This window comes from Anguilla anguilla, chromosome 12 (genome assembly GCF_013347855.1).
Source record: "Anguilla anguilla isolate fAngAng1 chromosome 12, fAngAng1.pri, whole genome shotgun sequence".
Classification (NCBI taxonomy): domain Eukaryota; kingdom Metazoa; phylum Chordata; class Actinopteri; order Anguilliformes; family Anguillidae; genus Anguilla; species Anguilla anguilla.
In genome coordinates, this window is record NC_049212.1 from 10567674 (window position 1) to 10588328 (window position 20655).

General features: G+C 45.5%; 1 protein-coding gene across 1 annotated transcript; it reads left to right on the plus strand.

Moving 5' to 3' along the window:
- Positions 1–383: 383 nt before the first annotated feature.
- On the plus strand, positions 384–19930 carry LOC118210100 (alkaline ceramidase 3-like). The gene is made up of 11 exons (XM_035385971.1): positions 384–540; positions 9117–9227; positions 10126–10178; positions 11044–11096; positions 12216–12297; positions 12733–12768; positions 15856–15914; positions 16051–16152; positions 17127–17231; positions 17703–17748; positions 18102–19930. Exons 1-11 carry the CDS (start codon positions 441–443, stop codon positions 18153–18155), a joined length of 801 nt encoding a protein of 266 aa, XP_035241862.1. The 5' UTR covers positions 384–440; the 3' UTR covers positions 18156–19930.
- Positions 19931–20655: the final 725 nt, after the last annotated feature.

Below are 20655 nucleotides of genomic sequence, written 5' to 3' on the forward strand. Positions count from 1 at the left end.
CGGCTCTGGTTGTAGTGCACCCCCATCTATTTCTAATGTAGTCATTTTGTTCTGGAACCGGACCTGACCGTGGGGTGGCTGAATTGGACGTGGGTCTCAATATTACCAATGGGTCCTGGTTTAATACAATGCATAAACAGAAATGTATCAAAAAGAGCTTTGAATATACTCATCTGAATGTATCAAAATGGAATAAAACTAAAAGTTAAGTAACATTTAAGTAAGTTTACTAGAATGTGCATATGTGAATAACAGTATTGTGACTACTTCCTTTCATTAAGAGTGAATAAACACAACAATGGGCAAAGGAAACGCTAGATGTTTGTGTCCTGACCTAAGGTGAGGTGTACCACCCAGTACTTCTTAGGTCATTCAGAAAAATTATTTTTCATAGTGATTCAACGCCCTCCCTCTAGTGCCAGACTACCGTTTTCGCCATCATGGCTCCTTCGGACAGACCGGGGTACTGGGGCCGCCCAACATCAACATTGGACTGGTGCGAGGACAACTACATCGTCTCATTTTACATCGCCGAATTCTGTGAGTAAACCAACAAGATAATCGGTGATGAGTGAAATCAGCTGTTTCAGCTAGCTACGTAAACAAGGCAAGCATGCCAAACGTGTGGTGCTGTAAGCACTGGGCCTCTATACTGTCAGGGAACAGTTAGCTAGCTAACCGGCTACCTAGCAAGTGACACGTTCTGCATGTGGTCCCTTCGCTAGCTGCAACGATGTTGGTTCAGGAAACTGTACAGCGAAACTGCGTCGTACTCAAACTAGCTTGCTACAGCTAATTAGCTTGTATCTTTACGAAATGAAAGTAATCTATTTGGAATAAATACAAGCTAGCTGGGTTGAAATCTGTGGCTAGCTTGTTAGCTAACGTACTTTGCTGAATAAACGCCCTGAAACGGTCAGCAGCTGCATACATTGGACTACAGTTCGACTTAGCTGAACTCTACCTAGCCAACTTTGACTTGAGTGCATTGCCGGTTGCTTAACATTAGTAACAGGCTAGCTAGCTAACTTAACATTAGTAAGTTGCACTAGCTGTCATTCTCAAGAATAACATCACAGTAGACAACGTTTGCTAATCGAGCCTTGTAACCTGCACTTATTGATAAAATGTAGCTAACGTTGTTGGACGACAGACTTGTGGCAATTTTCTTTTAGAATAACGGTTAAGAAACACAAAATGTATTATTAACTAGAGAACTTGCTTGCTAACTAATTGACTAACTAAGTAGAAGTTACAAAACACCGATGTTCGGAATAAAACTTTGCAAAACTAATGTCAGCTATCGCTAGCCAACTTACTAGCCACTTTTTAGCTATCTGGCTACAGGTGTTGTAGTTTTAGATATTAAAAACATTTGCAGTGTAAAATTGGATCAGTGTTAGATTACTGTCATTAACCACAATTGACTGTATTTTCTAGATAAGAGCTCACATATCCCTACAATTTATTTTTCACTTAGACTAATGAACGAAATTGTGGCTAGCCCAACGGTAATTAATTAGCTATAGACTAGTGCATGTGAAAATCCGCTACACGAGAGATGGTCAACAATTTTGCGTTTCAGGGCAACCTTTCTCGTACTTACTTTCGAAACTATGTGAAAATGAGTATACAATGAAAAGCTCATAACCACCGCTGTTGTTGTTTAGCTATTAAATCATTAGCTAATGGCAGTGGAGTGGTTTTCAAACTCAGTCCTGGTGACCCATGTGTATGCTGGATTTTCGTTCCAACCACAATTGCATTGAATTTGAACAAACTGTTAATTTTTCTTAATTAAGCTTTTCAATTTTTGAGGAATTATTTACTCCCTTGAGCCACATTGTGTCAAAAATGGCTGTGCATGCCATGAAGAATAAAAATCCCATATTCACATTGTGCTAGTTTGTAAAGGATTACATAAAGACAGGTAGAAATGTTTGAATTTATCCTTATTAAACACGGAGATTAATCAATTGGCTCCCAATTGCTTTGCAAATGAATGAGCCAAACCTGCAAACCTGTGTTAACACAATGCAGAGTTGACTCGTCATCGTTTTCTTTGACTTAGTTTGAATTCTTCATGATCAACCAAATGGCTAGCATGTGTCCACACGCTCACCAGGTTTCAGAGGTTGAATAATCCCTCAGAACATGAAAAGCGTGATTAAGAAAAATTAACAACCGCTTGTTAAAATTCTGGGATTGTGTTTGGAACGAAAACAAGGACACACAGGGATCCCTTGCACCTAGTTTGAAAACCACTGCTTAAGCGTTTAAAAAAAAAAAAAAAAAAAAAATGATACCAAATTACTTAGTGTTGCCGAATCTATACTAAATGATTTCTGAAGTGGCTACTAACAGGTGAAGTGAGTGTAAAAAACTGGTGGATTAGCTGACTAGCTATAGACTGGTCAGCTGGTGAACAGCTAGTTGACCAGCTTAGAGTGTCTAAAACAGCTTTAAGCATCTTGACCAGTTTAAGATGGAATTTTCAGCAGGGAAATACATTACACTCTGTTGGAGTACATTTTTAGTAGTACATTTATAACATTTATGTTATCATCAGATTTATTTTTGCTGTGAAGAGACCCTGACTTTACATTATGGATATATGTTACCGCAAGCGAATCTTAACCTTAACTAAAATATTTCTAAAATATTACGTATTGTAAAACTTCTATGGAGCCAATTCAGCCAAGCGTGTCAGAGTTTATTTTAACAAGAGCTGGCTCCTGGCTAAGACCTCCAGGACAGAGAATGGTTTGTATGCCTGAACAGTCACTAAGGGATGTTCAATTAGGAAAAAATAAAGAAATCCAGGGAAAGAGTGTGTTTGGACCTTCTGGGCATTTATAAATCTGCCTCAGCAGATCAGTTTATGGGAGTATCCTGTTACTGTTCACTCCTCACCTCCTTTCCACCACTCCACCCCTAACACCAGTCGTTTCCTACCCGGAAGTATGTGGAGGAGAGGAGACAAGTGGAGGAAAAGAGAGAACGAGGAGGCAATCTCTGGGCGTGAGCACGATGATGTAACCCAGATATGTGGAAATAATTCGGCGGTAGCGTAGCGTACATCGATGTAGCCTTTGCCAGAAGGAGGCGGGTTTCCAGGGCACGTATGGGACCAGGTGGTAGAGGAGGGAAGAAAGATACATTTTGAGTACCGGGACACACCCTATATAATGTATTCTCAGGAGATCATTTTCAGAATTGCCTACTGACTGACCTCCCCCCCCCCCCCCCCCCCCTCCAAAAAACTGCATTTAATATTCAGCTGCATCTCAGTGTAGCCTACATGTTAAGCAATCTGTACAGGGTTAAGGACCCATACGTTCCTTTTCCAGAGAATATTTCACTTAAAGTGAAACTATTTGTTTTGGATTCAAATACTTTTCTGTGCTCTATTGATCTTGCCTGGTGTAAATGAGCCTGCCAATGTGACCAGCAGGCAGGGTTTGCACTTTCTGAGAGTATTTAATTGGTTCCAATACACCAGACAAGTATAGCATAGAAAAGTATACGTATTTGACCCATGTCTGGAGATGGCATTCACCAGGCAGGGTGCTTTGGAGTCAGGGTCTGAGGGAGGGGCATGGCTGATTTTATTAAGAGAAGCCTTTCTGCTAGGGGAACCAGTGCTACCTTCTGCCAGTGTGTACAGATGGAATTTTTCCTTAAGGTCAGTTGATTATATTGCTAAAGGATTCATTGTTGAGGGGAGCAATGGGAGAGTGAGGCTTCACAAAACTCCAAAATGGGTTGGGCCATTTTTGTGACATCAGCGTCTCATTAATCAGGGCCTTGTGTTTGTGACGGAAGAAACGTCTGTTATATTGTGAGCTGCTACCACACATTCTATAACCAAGGCAGCCTGCCGCGTGCCCTTGGCCTTGTGTCCGACCCTCCCTGCGGTGCCAGGGTGTTGCTTGGCGCCGGGTTCTCGGCTGCGATTGGCTCGGGTATTGTAGTGGCTCGTGATCATGCCATCCTGTGCCAGGTGTGATTAGACACATCCAGTTGCCACAGGGAACCCATGCAGGTCACCCTCAAAACCCTCGCCTTTGTGCCTCAACGACTTCATTTCCTCTAACTTTCTTAGAATAGAAACATTATCGTCCACAAAATGAGGAAACCTGCCCTTGGCTTCACAACATCAGCAAAAACAGACAACATTCTTTAGCATTCAGACAGTGTAAAAGCAAAAAATAAAATAAAATCAGATGCATTCCATCATTAGGGCCTTAGTATCAGCTGTGCACAGTTAATTCTTCCATTTCTACTTTTGAATCTTCTTTAATTAATGTCTAACATAGTTTGGCAGATACTCTTTTCCAGAGGTTGTCTCAAGGCCCTCAAAAAAAAAAGATGTAGCCTATATGGTGGCCATATTATGTGTCAGTCCCTCATCTGTATGTATACTCATCTCTAATGCTTGGTATAGGGCAGGGCTGAATCTGCCTTGCCATCATGTACGTGTGTGTACATACCCAGTGAGTTGGTCACAAGACCAGTATAATTAGAAGTTAGGTGACTCACCCAGTCGGATGTTGCTAAACCAAATGGCTTCCATCCCTGACAAGTCCAGACTTCTTAAAGAGGCATGAATAGCTGTGACTATGACATCACACATTGCGATGCAGAATTGGGGTGGCCAGTGTTCATATGGCGAACAGACAAGATCAGCTCGGAAAGATGTTCAGCTTACCGCCTTAATAGTTTCAAGAACAGAAAAAAGAACTCTCTTTAGGCCTAGAAGCAGGGCCCTTTTATGAAGCCCAGTGATTAGGTAGTGGGTAGCAGGCTAGCAGCTGGGCTGCTAATTACAATGAGCCTCAGCTGCTACCCTGCCTATTAGTGCAGCCAGTGCTGCCCCCTGGTGGACAATGTACCGTGTCCCTTCCTGGCACCACACACTCTCCCCCTTAGCTTAGAGCCACCAGTGCTCCTTGGGTTCCTGGCACCGGTAGGCCAGGTGGAAGCAGCTGGCTGCCCGGTGGAGGCCCGGCATGGCGGCCCGAAGCGGTACCAGGAGAGGGGACCTCCACTGGACTCCAGCAGCCCTCTGGGCAGGGCGGAGGAGCAGTGGTCTCTGGCAGGGCAAAGGCTCCCACACCATTCACACCATAAGGAGCCGTCCAGCTCACCCTAGACCTCTTCATCATCCGAATCGTTGAGAGCCCAGAGCCGGGGTTCCATTTGGTCTTCGGCGTACTACACATGGCCCAGGCAGGGATGGAGGTCCACCGCGGGCCACCCATCCAAGTCCCTGCTGGGGCTGGGGAGCTCGCCGCAGCTAGACGTGTGAGGTCAGTCTAGGCCAGCGGGCAGGCTTCTGCATCCGTGTACAGGGCTGACTGGGAGGAGTGCTGGCAGGGAGGGGTGCTGCCTGGAGGGAATCTCCTGGGCTTGCTGTGGGTGTGGTGCCTTGGGTGCGGCATGGTTCTCAGAAAAGAAAACCAAAAAAAACAAAAGTGGTCGAGGAGGGGGAGAATGTGCCGGTCCGCCATGCCTGTGCCTGCATTCTCCACCACTGTGATGCGGCACTGGGGCTGGCCACCAAGGCCTGGCCCTTGGGCCCAGTGTTTAGGCAGTGGTTAGAAACTGGGATTGTGCCACCCTGCCTTTCAGTAGGGTCAGTGCTGCCCCCTGGTGGACAGTGCACTGGCCAGATGCTAGATGATATGTGTAAAACAAGGGCCTCACATGACCAGTGTGGCAGACAGAAACAGTGGACACCGAGAAAAGATTACATATGAAAGTGAGACCCTTGTCCTGTCTAAACAGGTGATGAGGTTAGCAAATGGCAGCCCTGAAACCTGCAGGTGATTGATGGGAAGTTCTCCCTCTCTGGGGCCAGGGGTGGGGAGTCACACCAAAGATTCCAGTTCTGTTCTTTTTTTTCATTAAGAAAGTCTCTGTTGCTATGATGGATTTAATGAGTGACTGGTGTTTGCTCTTTTTACTTTTTACCCTTTTGATCCAGTAGACCCAGGCATTATTTTTGTCATAATAACATATTTAGTGGTAGGACTGCCATTTTTAAAAATGCATAACCTCACTATTATTCTTTTTCATCATCTTTATTTTTTATTAAGTGTCATTTTGATATTATTTGTATAAGCCGGAGTAAAATCGAATTCCTGGTTTGAGTTTGAGTGACTGGGGAAAAATTGGGTTGGCCAGTTAAAAGCTATTTCGTTACGACATTTTTCTGCTGGGTAGTGCGTTGAAAGGCTGGAAGTTGGAGAGTAAATTCTTTGTAATCTTTGTTCGGAGGAGTTCATTAAAGTGGAGGTAGAGAGGGGTCACCTCGCTCATCCAGCTCTAGAGAGGGGAAGCTAATGCGTTGATAGCCGGGGGTACCTGCATTCCTAAAAGCCGGCCTGAGAAGCCCATGAATCGCGGGCTTTGTGTTGGAGCTCACTCCTCCGGGCGAAGCTCCACTGCGTTTCTGCTGCGTGGCTGGAGGTACGCGGTGTCTCGTTAATATTAGCGCTTGTATACGCTATGACAATAAAAATGAGGAAATCCATAATTCAATGGTTCAAGAGTTTAGAGTGTTGTAATTCATAATGAGCTTCGGGCGCGTTTGTGTTACTGAAGAGGAGGCATGTTGTTTAGCCCCCCTAAGGTATTATAAGGTCAGGTTATGTTGTTTCTCCTCCAACCGTGTTTACATATTAAGTTTTATTTCACAATGGGGTTTGTGTAACGCTGATAGGCTGGGTCTGCATTGTGGAAAACCCCTCTTCAACAACACAAGCGTATTAGGCTATAAATTATGTTCACTTGGTGCTAAAACTTAGGCAGTTTTCTTTTAAACGTTGGATGTATCGCGTTACACAAAGAGTGGAGGGCTGTTAACAGTACGCTGTCATTTAGGATAAGTGCTGATCTCCCGTAACGCTCAGAAGAATGAGTCTGGCCTGGGTAAATGAGAGGGAAAGGGGATTACTGAGCCGCGAAGCCCGGATCTCCGTATCCCTCGCTGGGAAACCGATACGCCATCTGCGCAGGTGCGCCCACAACATTAAAGCGCCGTCTGGATTTGCGTCTCATGCCAACACAGGGCTGATTTAGCCTCTCAGGTAGGCTAATATTGCCGAGGGTGCCCTGGATCACAAAGCTTGTTTTTTTTCTTGGTTCTGAGAAGTAATTACAGTCTGAAGTGGGTCACATGCACCCGGCCAGCGCTAAAGAGCTGTGTAGTTCAGCTGACTGCAGCCAGAGCAGCGTGGCCTGGTCTCCGCAGCTGTGTTTACGCGCGCAGTGGTGTCATTAAAAGCGGCGACCGACTCGCCCCTTTGAATCTCCGAGCGCATTCCTGCGTGGATCTGCGCCTACGAACTAATGCGGGGACCCAGGCCATCAACCCGAGTGCAGAGGCACAAACTTAAGAACCGGGGTAAACGGTGAAACAGTTGTTTAATTAACGAAAATAAGCGCCGGTATTAATAATAAATAATAAAAAAAAGAAGGCAGTTCAAGGGAAACTAAAAGAGCGGAAACTTGAGAAACAAATGACAAAAGCCAGTAGCAACCAAACACAAGGTAGGAGACTCTGGGACTGAGTAACTAAGGAGAGAACAGGGCCAACTTAAAGACGCAGCCAAATGTGGCACAGGTGAGAACAGCAATTACATCACTGACAGGTGCGGAATTAGTCCTTTACCGCCTTCTGGCGTTGAGCGGGAACGATGACACAAACTCGAACCCGGAGCGAGCAGAACCCTTTTAAAAGTACAGGTTTGGTGACGCTGTGGTTAAAGCAGCAATCCAGCGCTGAGAAGGAGCTGAAGTTCGTCGCGTTGGTTTTGCCGGTGGCGTGACGTGACCCCTGTCTTAGGGTGGGGAGAGATTTCCGTTTCCTGAGCGTCAGCAAAGTGGCACAGTGGCAGCTGATCGCACGCAGCCAGGGCTGCTCAGATAAGGACACGGCTGTGCAGAAAGCAGACTGGCCTCTGTTATGTTGGCCTCTGTAGAACTGTAGCCAATGAATTAGTCAGAGGATGCTGAGCTTCAGAAATGGGGGAAGTAATTCCATTTGATTAACTTCTTTGCAAAACCTCCATCCCATTAGGAATAATTGGCTGTACTACACCCTTTTCATGGGGCCACCAGAGATTTTGGGCCCCATGAAAAGATCTCATATTGGGCCCCACCACCCCATAAAAATCAATATAGTTATATTTTTTGAAGGGCCATTGGAATCTTCCTGACCCCCTACTCCTGGCAGCCAAACCAGACTATTCTCCACACCACCAGCCACACACACACACACTCACGCACACACACACACACACACACTCACACACTCATGCACACACACACACACACACACACACACACACTCATGCACAAACACACACTCACACACACACACACACTTACGCACACACACACACACACACACACACACACACACACTCATGCACACACTCATGCACACACTCACACACACACACACACACACACACACACACACTCACGCACACACACACACACACAGTTGGACCTGAGACCATTTCCAGGGAAGCAGCATCTCTCACAGCAGCTGGAAACAGCTGCTCATCTTGACGAGCCTGGAAAGTGGTCAGGGGGGCGGGGTTTAACCGCAGTAACCAGAGGAAACTTAGCATGCTTTAGTGCACCGTTGTCCAGAGCACACCTCACCTGGCGTCCTGGGTGTGACTAGTTGATTGCCGATTTTAGGGTGAGACCCTGTGGCGGTTTGCGGACCGCAGGATGGCTGTACTCAGGACATGCACCTCTACGGACTGGGCTGCTTGAAATCCCTGCAAATGGCCTGGGTTTATTCAGGGGGTGCATTTGCGTTCGCAAGCTTTTATACACAGTACATCTGTCCAGTTCCAATAGGGAACATATGTACTCTATAATATTTGATTCAACATTTTGCTGTGTACGAAACTCCCAACAATCATGAATACATTTGAAGCTAGAACAGCAAACCTTTGACTCTTTTTTTCCTATGCAACAGTAATATGTTGTTTTGTTTTTGGGCACAGTTGCCTTTGCCACGGTCGTGATGCCTGTAGTGCTGTGACTCTTCTGTGACTCACTCTGCTCTGACGCCCTGTTTCCCTCTGCAGGGAACACCGTCAGCAACCTGATCATGATCCTACCTCCCATCTACGGTGCCGTCCAGACCCTCAAAGACGGCCTGGAAATCCGCTATGTGTTCGCTTTCTTAGGACTCGCGGGTAAGGGCTGCAAAAGCATGCTGGCTGGGTGCGTAAACGGGAGTGTGTATGGGTGTGTGTTGTGTTATTGGTGTATAAATGGGTGTGCAAAAGTGTGTATAAAGGTGTGTGTGTATGGGTGTGTATTCTTCTCTTGGTGTGTAAATGGCTGTGTAAAGGTATGTGTGTGTGTGTATACAGGTGTGTGTTCTGTGCTTAGTTATGCATGCCCAGATGAGCAGGCCTGATTGTAATGCACTGTGTGTTGAGTAATCAGTGTTCCCAGATAGGACTCAATGTGGTGTTCATTTTATTGCTGTACCCCAGGGCTATGCAGCGATACAGTAAACTGTTCATTTCATTGCCCTGCAGATATTGTAGTGACTTGATACTGTAACGTTCAAGCGTCTGTAAACTAAACCGTTCATGTTTTTTTTCCTAAACACTAGAAATATGCAGTGTTATGCCATTAGGGTGTCCGTATAAAAGTGAAGTCAAACTGTTTTATTGGAAGATTTGTTTTATTGGAGAGATCACTCTTCAGGAATGTAGGTCTTCTTGTTGAAAACTGACTCCCTTTCTCAGTGCCTCATAACCTGAAAGCGAGAAAGGAAGGCACCCCGTTCATACTCTGTCTGTGTAAATAATGACAGAGTGATGTGTAATTGTGTGAAGCGCTGCCAAGGCGGCTGCGTTACGACACCCAACGGGTCCGACCTGGAGCTGCAGTGTCGGGCCCCAATGCCAGGGTGTGGCTTTGTAAATAGTGTTTCTCAGGATCTCTTCCCCGGTTTCTCCCCATGGTTACGTGTTGCTCGTGGGAGATAAGGATCGCATGCGGAAATGTATTTGGGTCGCTGAGTCAGGAGGGCTGGTTTTGATTTGTCCTTTTCTCTTTTCTTTTTTTGTATGCTTTCAGCTGTGGGGGTTGGGTCCTGGTGCTTCCACATGACTCTCCAGTACGAGATGCAGGTTGGTCGCGCTCCCTCGCGTCTAAGACTAACAAAGGAAGGCAGATCGTGCTCGGAAGTTTGGTTGTCAGGGATCTTCATTAAAACGCAGGATTTATTCGTAATATCACAGCTTTTCCGTTTAAAAGGGCAACTCGCTCTCAGAAAGCTGATGACCTCTCTGCACACATTGCAGAACACTTGAAAGTCAAACAGGTGTTGATTTCCTCTTTATGCGTTTGCAGAAAGCAATCGCATTGATACTCGTAAAGGGGACTAGGGGTTTATGCATTGCGTGGGCTGAATTAATTCCCCAGCCTATAAGCATTTGATTGTTTAAGTGTGCTTAAAACGTTTAAGAGCATAGCTCGGGAAATGGAGATGAGGTTCAATCCATTTTGAACGTATAGGAACGGTGTGATATTTCTTTTACCACCTGGGAGAAGAGCCACATCTAATTAGCACCTGATAGCTGTAACTGAAAACCAGGAAGTGGATGAAGGGCATTCACACCTTCGGGAGTCAAGAGTGACTTCTGGCCGATGACTGGCTGGTGTTCAGTGTACGTGGCCTGGGTGAAACTTTCCCTTACAAATCACCACAGGAATCTGAGACGATGAAAGCAAAAATACCCAAAAAATTGACACTGAATTTTATTCAGTCTTTTTAATTGTATTAGTTTTATAAGTACATTTATTTGTCATTTTCTTTGGAAACTGTTTAGAGATCTTTTCTGCAGTCTTTGAGTGCTTTTCTATAATCAATTTGATCGATGAGAACAGACTAACAGGTCTGGTTGATCAGATATTCTGTCAGGCCCCCCGGTCAGAGATTGACATGTCGATGTGCTTCACCCCCCCCTCCCCCTTCTCTTCTGTTGCTCTTAGTTACTGGACGAGCTGCCAATGATCTACAGCTGCTGTGTCTTTGTGTACTGCCTGTGAGTGCTCCCTGTCCCCTGCACAACCTCTCCACATCCCTCAGCCCGGCCAGCCAGAGATATTATTCATGCATTTATTTATTTACTTATACAACTGCTTACATAGTCTGTGTACCCTGGGGTGAGCAAATATGGATGAAATACCACTGTGTGTGTGTATGGATGTGTGCGCGAGCATAATGCTACACACATAATAAATGTTATGAGTTTTAACTCTGTTTGACATGTTTACCATATCACAATATTCTGAGGATTTACTTGGCCCCATTACAGGCTATCTTAGACCCTTGTGTGAGGAGTTAACCGTCATTTAGGTGAGCGTCTGCGGTCATAGAATGGTCATTTTAGGGAATGTTGCGATGAGTCGGGTAACCCCAGGTTTCCTGCCGCTGGTTTGATGAGCTCCTCTATCACAGTACGCTGGGTGCACAGAGCGTGCGGTCTGCGGTGCTTGCTGAGTCACCAGCTGAGAAAGATGCCTCGCGCGACCTGTTTGTTTTTGTTGGTTTAATTGGCTTAACCGCGCCACTACCCACGCGCACGTCTCAGTGCCCAAAGGAAATAGGTGTCACCGGAAGGCGTGTATTTCCGGAAACATCATTTTGCTTGAGTAAACTACCATGCGCAGTTGTTTTCAATAGTTGTTTGGATATGTTTTCAACTGCAATGCCCCGGGCTGAAAAATGAGTTGAAAACAACACATACGTATCCAGACTCAGATAAAACATCACTGTTTCTGTATGACAGTTTTTCTCTGGTTAATCGCTCAGTCGCAGTGATGTTGGTAGAGAAAGTCGGCTTAACTTCTCCGGTAAAAAAAAACAGTGCCCGGCTGTGCCTGTCTTATCGTTCTCTACCGGGGGTATTTGGGGGCACTCAGTGAAGCGTTTCTATTGGTCTTCCGCAGGGCTCTGTTAAAAGGATCGCGTACATTTCTCTCACGGGCTCGGAGTGGTCCAGTGTAGCCCCGTCTTGCCGGATCGAACCTACTGATACTGCCTGCGTCGCCACAGATAGCAGTTTAACCTCCCCTCGGAATGTCTTGGTACAGATTTAGCTGAAAATGGAATGGTGATGAATTGTTTATGAGTGCTTAATTTTCATACAATTTTGTTGCAGATATGAATGTTTCAAACAAGAAAACGCGGTCAATTATTTTCCCATAGTCATCTTATTGATCTTCAGTGTTGCCGTCACTGTAGTAAGTGAATTTTTTCCTGTTACATTTCATAAGTGTGGTTTTAGGGAGGGTTGATAAAAACAAATAAAATGCCTCTAAAATGCCTGAGTTTCTGCTCTGTTGTTCCATTATGATTATGAAACATTGCTGCCGATGGGAGATTGACAAAAAATAGTTCATACTTCATGAAATTAAACCATTAAGATTCCAGTTTTTCTTCATTTTTTTGAACAGACACGATTTCTCTGCCTTACATTATATATTCATACAGAAAATATTTGGAAAAGTCCTTTTGCGTATATGGGTGTAATGAAACTCCAGGCTTCTGCCACCCGTATGTGTTTATTGTGGTTTTAGAAAAGATGCTTTCCCAGGTGCTGTTATATGTACGTATAGAATGTTCAAAGGAAGGGTCCATTGCTGATTATCTAAAATTGTTGTTTGGAATATTTGCAGGTGTATTTACAGTGGAAGGAGCCGGTGTTCCATCAGGTCAGTAGTGTTCCCAGAATGCAATTTTCACCCATCTTCTCTGTGGTTAAAATCAATGTTCCGTTGGTTCTCTGAGCCCAAGCTGATGTAGTGGCAGAACAGAGAAAGTTTAAACCAGCTAGGCCTTATTATCACCTGAAATGAAATCATTTCAGCATTACTGAATTATGTGAACACTTACACCAAAGAAATCAGTATCTATTTTCATGTATTTTTTGTGACAATACCCACTATGAAATATAAAAAATATATAAATCTTGATTCACTCCAGTGCTACTCTCCTGAAACATAAAAACAGGCCGCTAATCTACTAAGGTTTATCAGCCCATCTGAAAAATCAAATATTCTGCTTGGTTGCCTTAGAAACTCCACGCATGCCAAAATGAAACTTTTTTAAAAACTTTTTTTCTATTAATTACATTCTTGTCTCTTGTTTTAATGAAACGTGGGGCGGGAGTGTTCCTCGGTGTGGCCGGCACGCTGTCCTCAGACTGTCGCGTGGCAGCTGTGTTCCTATCGGGGTTGCGTGCGTGCTGTCGGGTGCGGTTGCGTTGCTTTTGCTGCGGCGGTGGTCCAGATAGCGTTTTTTCCAGGAAAAGACCCCCCCCCCCCCCCCCCCCCTCCCCCGGGACCGCCTGGGCCCTATGACGTCCTCGCACATCTGTCTCCCATCACGGCCGGCTGTGACTCAGGTTTCGGGAACGGGAAGCTCTCGCGAGAGCCGGGGGTTCACGAGCTCGGGGCATCTCTCTCGCTGGCAACTCTTCATCACGTCCTCCTTTCTCCTGTAGCCTGGCTACTTTTAAAAAAACGAATATTAAAACTGCTCAGGAGTGCACACAGCATTTGGAATCGTGACCAAGTAGACTTGCCCTGCATCTGTTCTTTTTCACGCCCACCCCCAGACGTCCTAGCATATTTAAAATGAATTCAAAACAAATATTTAACATATAACCTGCTTTTAATGTTCCTGTTAAGCTACATAATGGAAAATGTTTAGAACGAAGTTTTGTGACAAGTGATCACTTGCGTGTGTATAAAATGGTATCTGCCCAAGTGATGAATGCCGCAGTATGGCTGGTTCAGAATAGGGCCTCCCTTGATTTGACTCACATGGAGTGGAGTTGTTCAGTCATGCTAATAGGAGTAACCCAGGCAAAGGATGGGTGGGTGGAGTACAGAGGAGAGGAGCTGAGAGAGAGAGAGAACGAGAGAAATATGTAGCACATCACCATTCATCAATCCTTATTATTTACTTATTAACACACCCCTATTAACCCAAATAAATTTCCTAAATTCCTAAAAGAATTACGGGCCCCATGCCACCAGGTCTACAGCGCAAGAGTGTACAATGCAGTGACCAATAAGAGTGTAGGTTTCTCCTGGGAGCCAGATTCTGAATCGGTTTGTTATGGTATGCATTAGTAGTAACGCGCGTGTACAACCGTGTCCTGGCCGGCGCCACCCTGGTGCCTGTGTGTTTTTAAGAAAAGGGACTCGTGATCGTTTTTTATCACTGTTAGAAGGTGTTTATTCTTGCAAATAGGAACAATTTAAAAGCTTTCGTTTACAGCATAGTGTTGCCTGCGTGTTTGATTTGTTTTTAACTTGCCGCCGTTGTACAATACGTGTTCGTTATTGTGAATTCGCTTTGCTCTTAATTCATGTTAAATTAGTGTTGTTTTATTCTGCGGCTGAAGACCAAATTTAATTTGAAACCGAGAAGTTCAAAATACCTAGCCAAGTTACCCACAAGGGCTGATTCCTCTAATTGTTTTCGAAGAACTCCGAATGACGACACTGTAGATTTATGGATGAATGTTCCAGATAAGAACGGAGTGACTCGGGGATACAATGCTGCTATTGTTTACCGCCTGTCTGAGGCCATTCTGTTTGTGTGGCAGGCCTGTTGAATCAGTCTGAGACACAGATCCCTTTCTTTGTTGTGGGGTTGTGCCATCACAGCAGCTGGTAGATTGGTTTCATGTGTTCCTTGAAACATGACGAGTAGTCCAACCAAAGATGCTCAGAGGTGTTTCCAGTTCAACAGCAAGTCGTTTGCGAATTGAATTGTTGAGGTATAAACCTTTGATTTGTGTGCATTCGTTTCAGTATTGACGTAGCGCCCCCTAGTGTCTGGACATTTGTAAACACTGTCCGGGTCATGCACTTCACGTCCACACAATCAAACAGGTTAAACGCTGTACATTACAGCACCGTTGAAAACAGGAAACAAGGAGCAAATCCCCCAGTTGTGGGGATGCTCCACATCTATGTTTCGCATTTCATTCCGTGACACCTGTTACATCCCCCCATTTACACCCTTCAATGCCGTTTAAACTCAAAGTGCCTGTGACTGTATGGCATCGTTCTGTGCGGTAGAACGTCTCCCGAACGCGTCGTGCAGTGACAGCACGTGCCGTGCGCGAGCGCCGCTCGTCAGGCTCACGGTTCGGTCAGCTGACTGAACCCGTGATCCGCTCGCCGGCGTAAAGACGTCCCCCCCACGGCGGCGGCGGTGAACGCGATGCGCCCGTGCTCACGATCCCCGACAGCTGCGTCGCCTCTACACATCTGCAGCTGAGCACGATTTAAACATAGCACTGCCTCGAAACAGCGCGTGTTTTTTGTCCGCATTTACATTTAAACACGGGGATTATTTAAAAAAATATATTAAAAAAACGGAAACATACCCCAACTCTTTATCTTAATTAACGCAGTGCAGTCGTGCAGTGGAGGCTGTGAGCGTTGCTCCCTTGTTTGCAGCAGTTGGTATTGGTTTGAGCGCAAAGCCATTCGAAAGGTGAGGCTCAGTGGAGGGCTAAATTGCATTTATAAGTGCAGCATCAATACCCTGACTGTGCCAGAGGAAGCCAGTGCCCAAGAAATCAGAATCATCTGAGCATAAAGAAATTGGGGGGGAAAAAAATCCACACAGACAGTTTGATAAATTGCTAATTATGAGAAAGTGATAATAAACTGGGCCTGTTGATTTTGGCATGCCTGACTTGTCCTCATAAAACCAAAAAGGAAAAAAGTAATATATAAACATTTGGATTGGTGTTTTTGGTGTCTCCTTCCCTCTAGGTGATGTATGGAATACTGGTCGGGTGCTTAGTGCTGCGGTCTGTGTTCATCGTTACGTGGTAAGTGTCTCCGTGTTAGCGACACCACCATCTTTATTATGTTTTTTTCCCCCCCCCAGTTCCGTCGACTGTAAAGTGTGCTGAAATGGGTCCGAGTCCTCTGTTGAGAACAAGCTATTTTATCATTTGCTTGCAGGGTGTATCCATGGCTCCGCCCCCTCGCCTACACCTCCCTAAGTGTGTTCATGATTGGCTTCCTGCTGTGGAACATCGACAATCATCTCTGTGACACGCTGAGGTAAAATGTCCAATCGGGAGATTCCCGTCTGTTCAGGCGTTGTTCTTTTGCTTGGACGGTCCCGCGCAGTATGGTATTACATCTGGACGCGATGCTAATGCTCGCTGCGGCTAGCGGCCCCACAGGGCCACGCACGGTAGAGTGTAGCATCAGCAAGCGACAAGAGGGTTTCAGTCCACAGGATGATGGGGTCTCTTTGCGCCAAATCGTTTGAGCCACACATCCTCCGCCCCACGTCTGTGCGAGCTCGACTTGCGTGTGATGAGACACGGCGGCTGACATCGCGTTCTTCGATGAAAAGCCGACTTCTCTTTCACTCGCTTGAATCTGCAGCAGAGTCCTACTCAGCCAGCTCGGTCGGGCATTCAGAACTGGCGAGAAAAGGGGGGAAAGTCACATACAGGTCTTGACCAGACCTGGGTCAAATAATTGTAATTGTTTTGGATTCAAATACTTTTCTGCGCTTTACTGATCTTGTCTGGTGTATTGGAACCAATGAAATACTCTCAAAAAGTGCAGACTCCACCTTCTGGTCATATGGGCAGGCTCAATTACACCAGGCAAGATCAACAGAGCACAGAAAAGTATTTGAATCCAAAACAAATACGTATTTGACCCAGGTGTGGTCTTGACTCAATCCAGGCACAACTCTGTGTATGACGGGGTCCCTATTTGACACTCTGGAAACTCTTGCTTTTAGTTCTGGGTGCTGACATTGTCACTCGTATTGGACAGTAGCACCCTCCACTCCACTGTATCGTTTTCGGTTGTAGCGTTGCATTTCAGCATGTCACAGCCAGCAGCGCTGTTGGATTTGCTAGTTCAAATCCACAGTGGCACTTCACCCGAATTGTTTTGTTCTGTCTCTCTTTTTGTAAGTGTGTCCAGCTGTTTTCGGTGAATAACAGATGAATGTGTCTGTACAACAGGTGATAAATCCTGTGTAACCCCCCCCCCCCCTTCTTGTCTCTTAGGAGTGCCAGGCAGAGACTGCCCCCTGTTGTCGGGGCAGTCACACAGCTGCATGCCTGGTGGCACATTCTGACAGGGCTGGGATCCTACCTGCACATTCTCTTCAGGTGAGAAGCGGACAGTGAGAGACACTGACACTCTAGCCTGACAAACACTGATAGCGTGTGACGGCTTATGCCTTAAGTTAGCCCAATGCTATGGTGCATGTGTAAAGTTACTTACAATGTAGAGTGTAAGTTAATGTGGCGAAGAGCAGTGTAGTGTAATGGGCAAGGCGCTCGTCTTGTAACCTAAAGGTCACTGGTTCGATTCCCAGATAGAACACTGCCGTCATACCCTTGAACAAGATACTTAACCTGGATTGCTTCAGTATATATCCAGCTGTATAAATGGATAAGAGCGTCTGTTAAATGCCTGTAATGTAATGAGCATCTGCTAACGTAATGAAATGTGAAGCTTGCACAGCTGTTCAGGTAGGACCGTGGCCCTTCTGTGAGAATGGAAAGTTGATTCCGACGTGGCGTGGTGAACATTGAGCGCATGTGCCTAACTGTAATGTCCTGTGCCCCGGTCCACAGTCTCCAGACGAGGACTACCTACCTCAAACACAGGCCGAAAGTGACGGTGAGCAGGCTTTGCTTTTGTTTTTACGTTTCTGAAAACCAGGAAGTGGTGGTTGGATGTTTGTGCAGTATTTTGCACCCTGTGGAGCTGAGAGCCTGAGGGGGCTCAGTGAATGTGATGTAATGATCTGCGAATGAGATGTGATGTGGATGTGATGATCTGTAGATGAGATGTGAGAATCACTGAATGTGATGTAATGATTGTGATATGAATGTGATGTAATGATCTGCGAATGAGATGTGATGTGAATGTGATGATCTGTAGATGAGATGAGAGTATCAGTCAATGTGATGTAATGGTATGTGGATGTGATGTCGTGTGCTGATCCATGCGTGTGATGCTTGCCTTTGCAGTTTCTCTGTGGGGTGTGGCCTGTCATTCGTGTAGCCTCCCAGAAGACCACGTGAGCGGGCGGCGGGGGCGGAGGGGGGGCCCGTGTGGAGGGCACGGCCGCCGTCGCTCCGGTAACGAGCCGCCGGGCCGGACGGGGGGAGCGGGCCGGTCTCCCCCACCCCGGCTGCTTTGGATTCGGACTGACGGCCCCAGGGACGCTCCCATATTAGCCGAGCGTAGCGTTTAGCCGACTGCGGATAACGGGGAGCACAGCGGTTTGCCAGGGTCAGGATCTGTTGGAAACTTGCACTCTAAAAACCAGAGATGTCCTCCATCTTTAGTCATGCGCTCGCAGCAAGCCTGGTGTTGTGTGCATGTGTGCGTGTTTGTGTGTGTGTGTGTGTGTAGGCCTAACACTACATTCAAACCACCCTGTTTTCTTGTTTTTGTTTCCATAACCCCCGCCTCATCCCTCCAAATTCTGCGCATGGTGTTAAATCGATTCGTGATCCTGTCGTACAAAAACCCGGTGCCCCCCCGAGTGACCGATGTTCCCGCTCACTGCATATGTGTAAGATCACATTTCATTTTCTCGATCATTCCTCCCGCCCCCCCCACTCCGCAGCAGAACACGCACACGGGAGCATTCGGGGTGGTTTTAGTTGTTATGCTAGTGAAAAATGGACTTTAGAGCAAGCTTGCTATTGGTAGCCTGCGTGTTTAGTATCAAGACCACGGAACACTATGCAAGTAAAACAGTAGTTAGTGATGTAATTTGATATGTTTTAACAGGGGATATTAAAAACTAATGAGGTATTTGGCATCGAGCACTTATACCTGGGGCCAGTAGTGTGACGGACATCCCCGTGCTTGCCGTGATTTGGGCAAAACTGGAAATCTTGACAGCTTTGGAATGTTTAAACCTGGCTCCTTTTTTTTTCTTTTTTCTCTGATGTAGTCAATGTTTATGGAATTTTAGAATGAAAAGCAAAATTGAGCGCGTAAATGAAAGGAACACATTTACTCCAGATACCAGCATGCCTTGCTGCGTGACTGAAAGTGTGCAGTTGGTCAGTGAATTATCGCTGTCCTGGTGGTTGCTACTCACACTAATTAATTCTCTAAGTGGAAGCACTGGTTGTATTTTGTGCTGGTCACAAAACAACTAAATGGAACATTTGCGCTTGTGGTTAAGGGATTTTTGTCTGTGTGTGTGCCATTTCATATTTGTCTTAATGGCTGCAATGCAAAAGGGGTCCTGCTTGCCTGTATAAGTTCAAGCACATTCAACGGCTCTTTTTGGACCACTTGTCAGCTGCACATATTGGGGAATATGAAGTAAGTCGTACCACACTACGACTGGTAGAAGTTTAGTTGTTCACCAGGCAGGTGGGATGTTCATAATGCTACAAAGTTCTCTATTGTCCCTTTAGTCAACAGTTGTGAAGTCATTTAGAAAGACGTTTTGCTTGAAGTGATTTTGGAGGGCCTAACTTGCAACATTGCTAACATTGCAACATTGCTAACCAATACAAAAGTATTATAGACTGTAGCAGATGAGTTGATGTATGCTACATACATTTAAGCTGTTGCAATCTAGGAGTTCAAATTTGAGATTTTGATTTAATTAGCTGTTTTTTTTTTAGCGGATCCAAACATTTTATTGTAGGTTCTTAATGAAGGCATGTTTTAATTTATTCCACTGACACTGTCAGATAATCTAATGCTAAATTAATCTTTTATTGGCTTGATTTGTGTTCCCAGAATCGTGTTATTTCAACGCAAATTATTCATACTATAATGTTGCTGTTTCAGTTGTAATTTCCGTTGCCTTTTTATAGAACAAAACTCTGGAAGTTGTTGTGAGTTTCCCTGTTTTCCTTCCGTATTGTAATGATTCTGCACGTGGTGCAGCGCTTGACGTGTAACACACTCTTGTGTTTAAAGGTGACCCGTACACCATTAGCAGGTATCCACCCGAACTGCCACGCAGCTCCCCATTCCCTCTGAAGTCCGTTACCCTTCGCCCCCATTGGTCCGCTGAGGCCTGTTTATTCTGGGATGTAATGAAATAACCGCAGAAAATCGGTTTTTTGTTTCTTAACGCGACGGATACGCATCTTTCCCGCTGACGCTATAGCCGAATGCTCGTTGACTGTAAGGTTGTATATGCGCACGAGTAGGCTATCTTGATTTGTGTGCGTGACCCGGTCCATTCCATTTCAATTACATCATTTCAAGAAACGCATTTGAATTCGATTTGTGAATCGAAAAGTTCAAGTGGAGATTTTTCAGTCTTGAATTGTTTGGTACTGTATGAGTCCATTCCATTTCAATTACATCATTTCAAGAAACGCATTTAAATTCGAAAATGTCAGGTGGAGATTTTTCAGCCTGACCTTTTTAAATGAGATTAAGGTAAAGAACTGAATCGTCCACTCTGAGAAATGCCCCGGCTGGTGCCTTTCCTACCCCTGAGGGGTAAAGTGACGGAGTAGCCTACTACTCTTACCGTGGGGTCCCCTCAGTCAGCTTGAGTCACGGAGGGGACAGTGCAGTTTCTCGAGCTGTAGG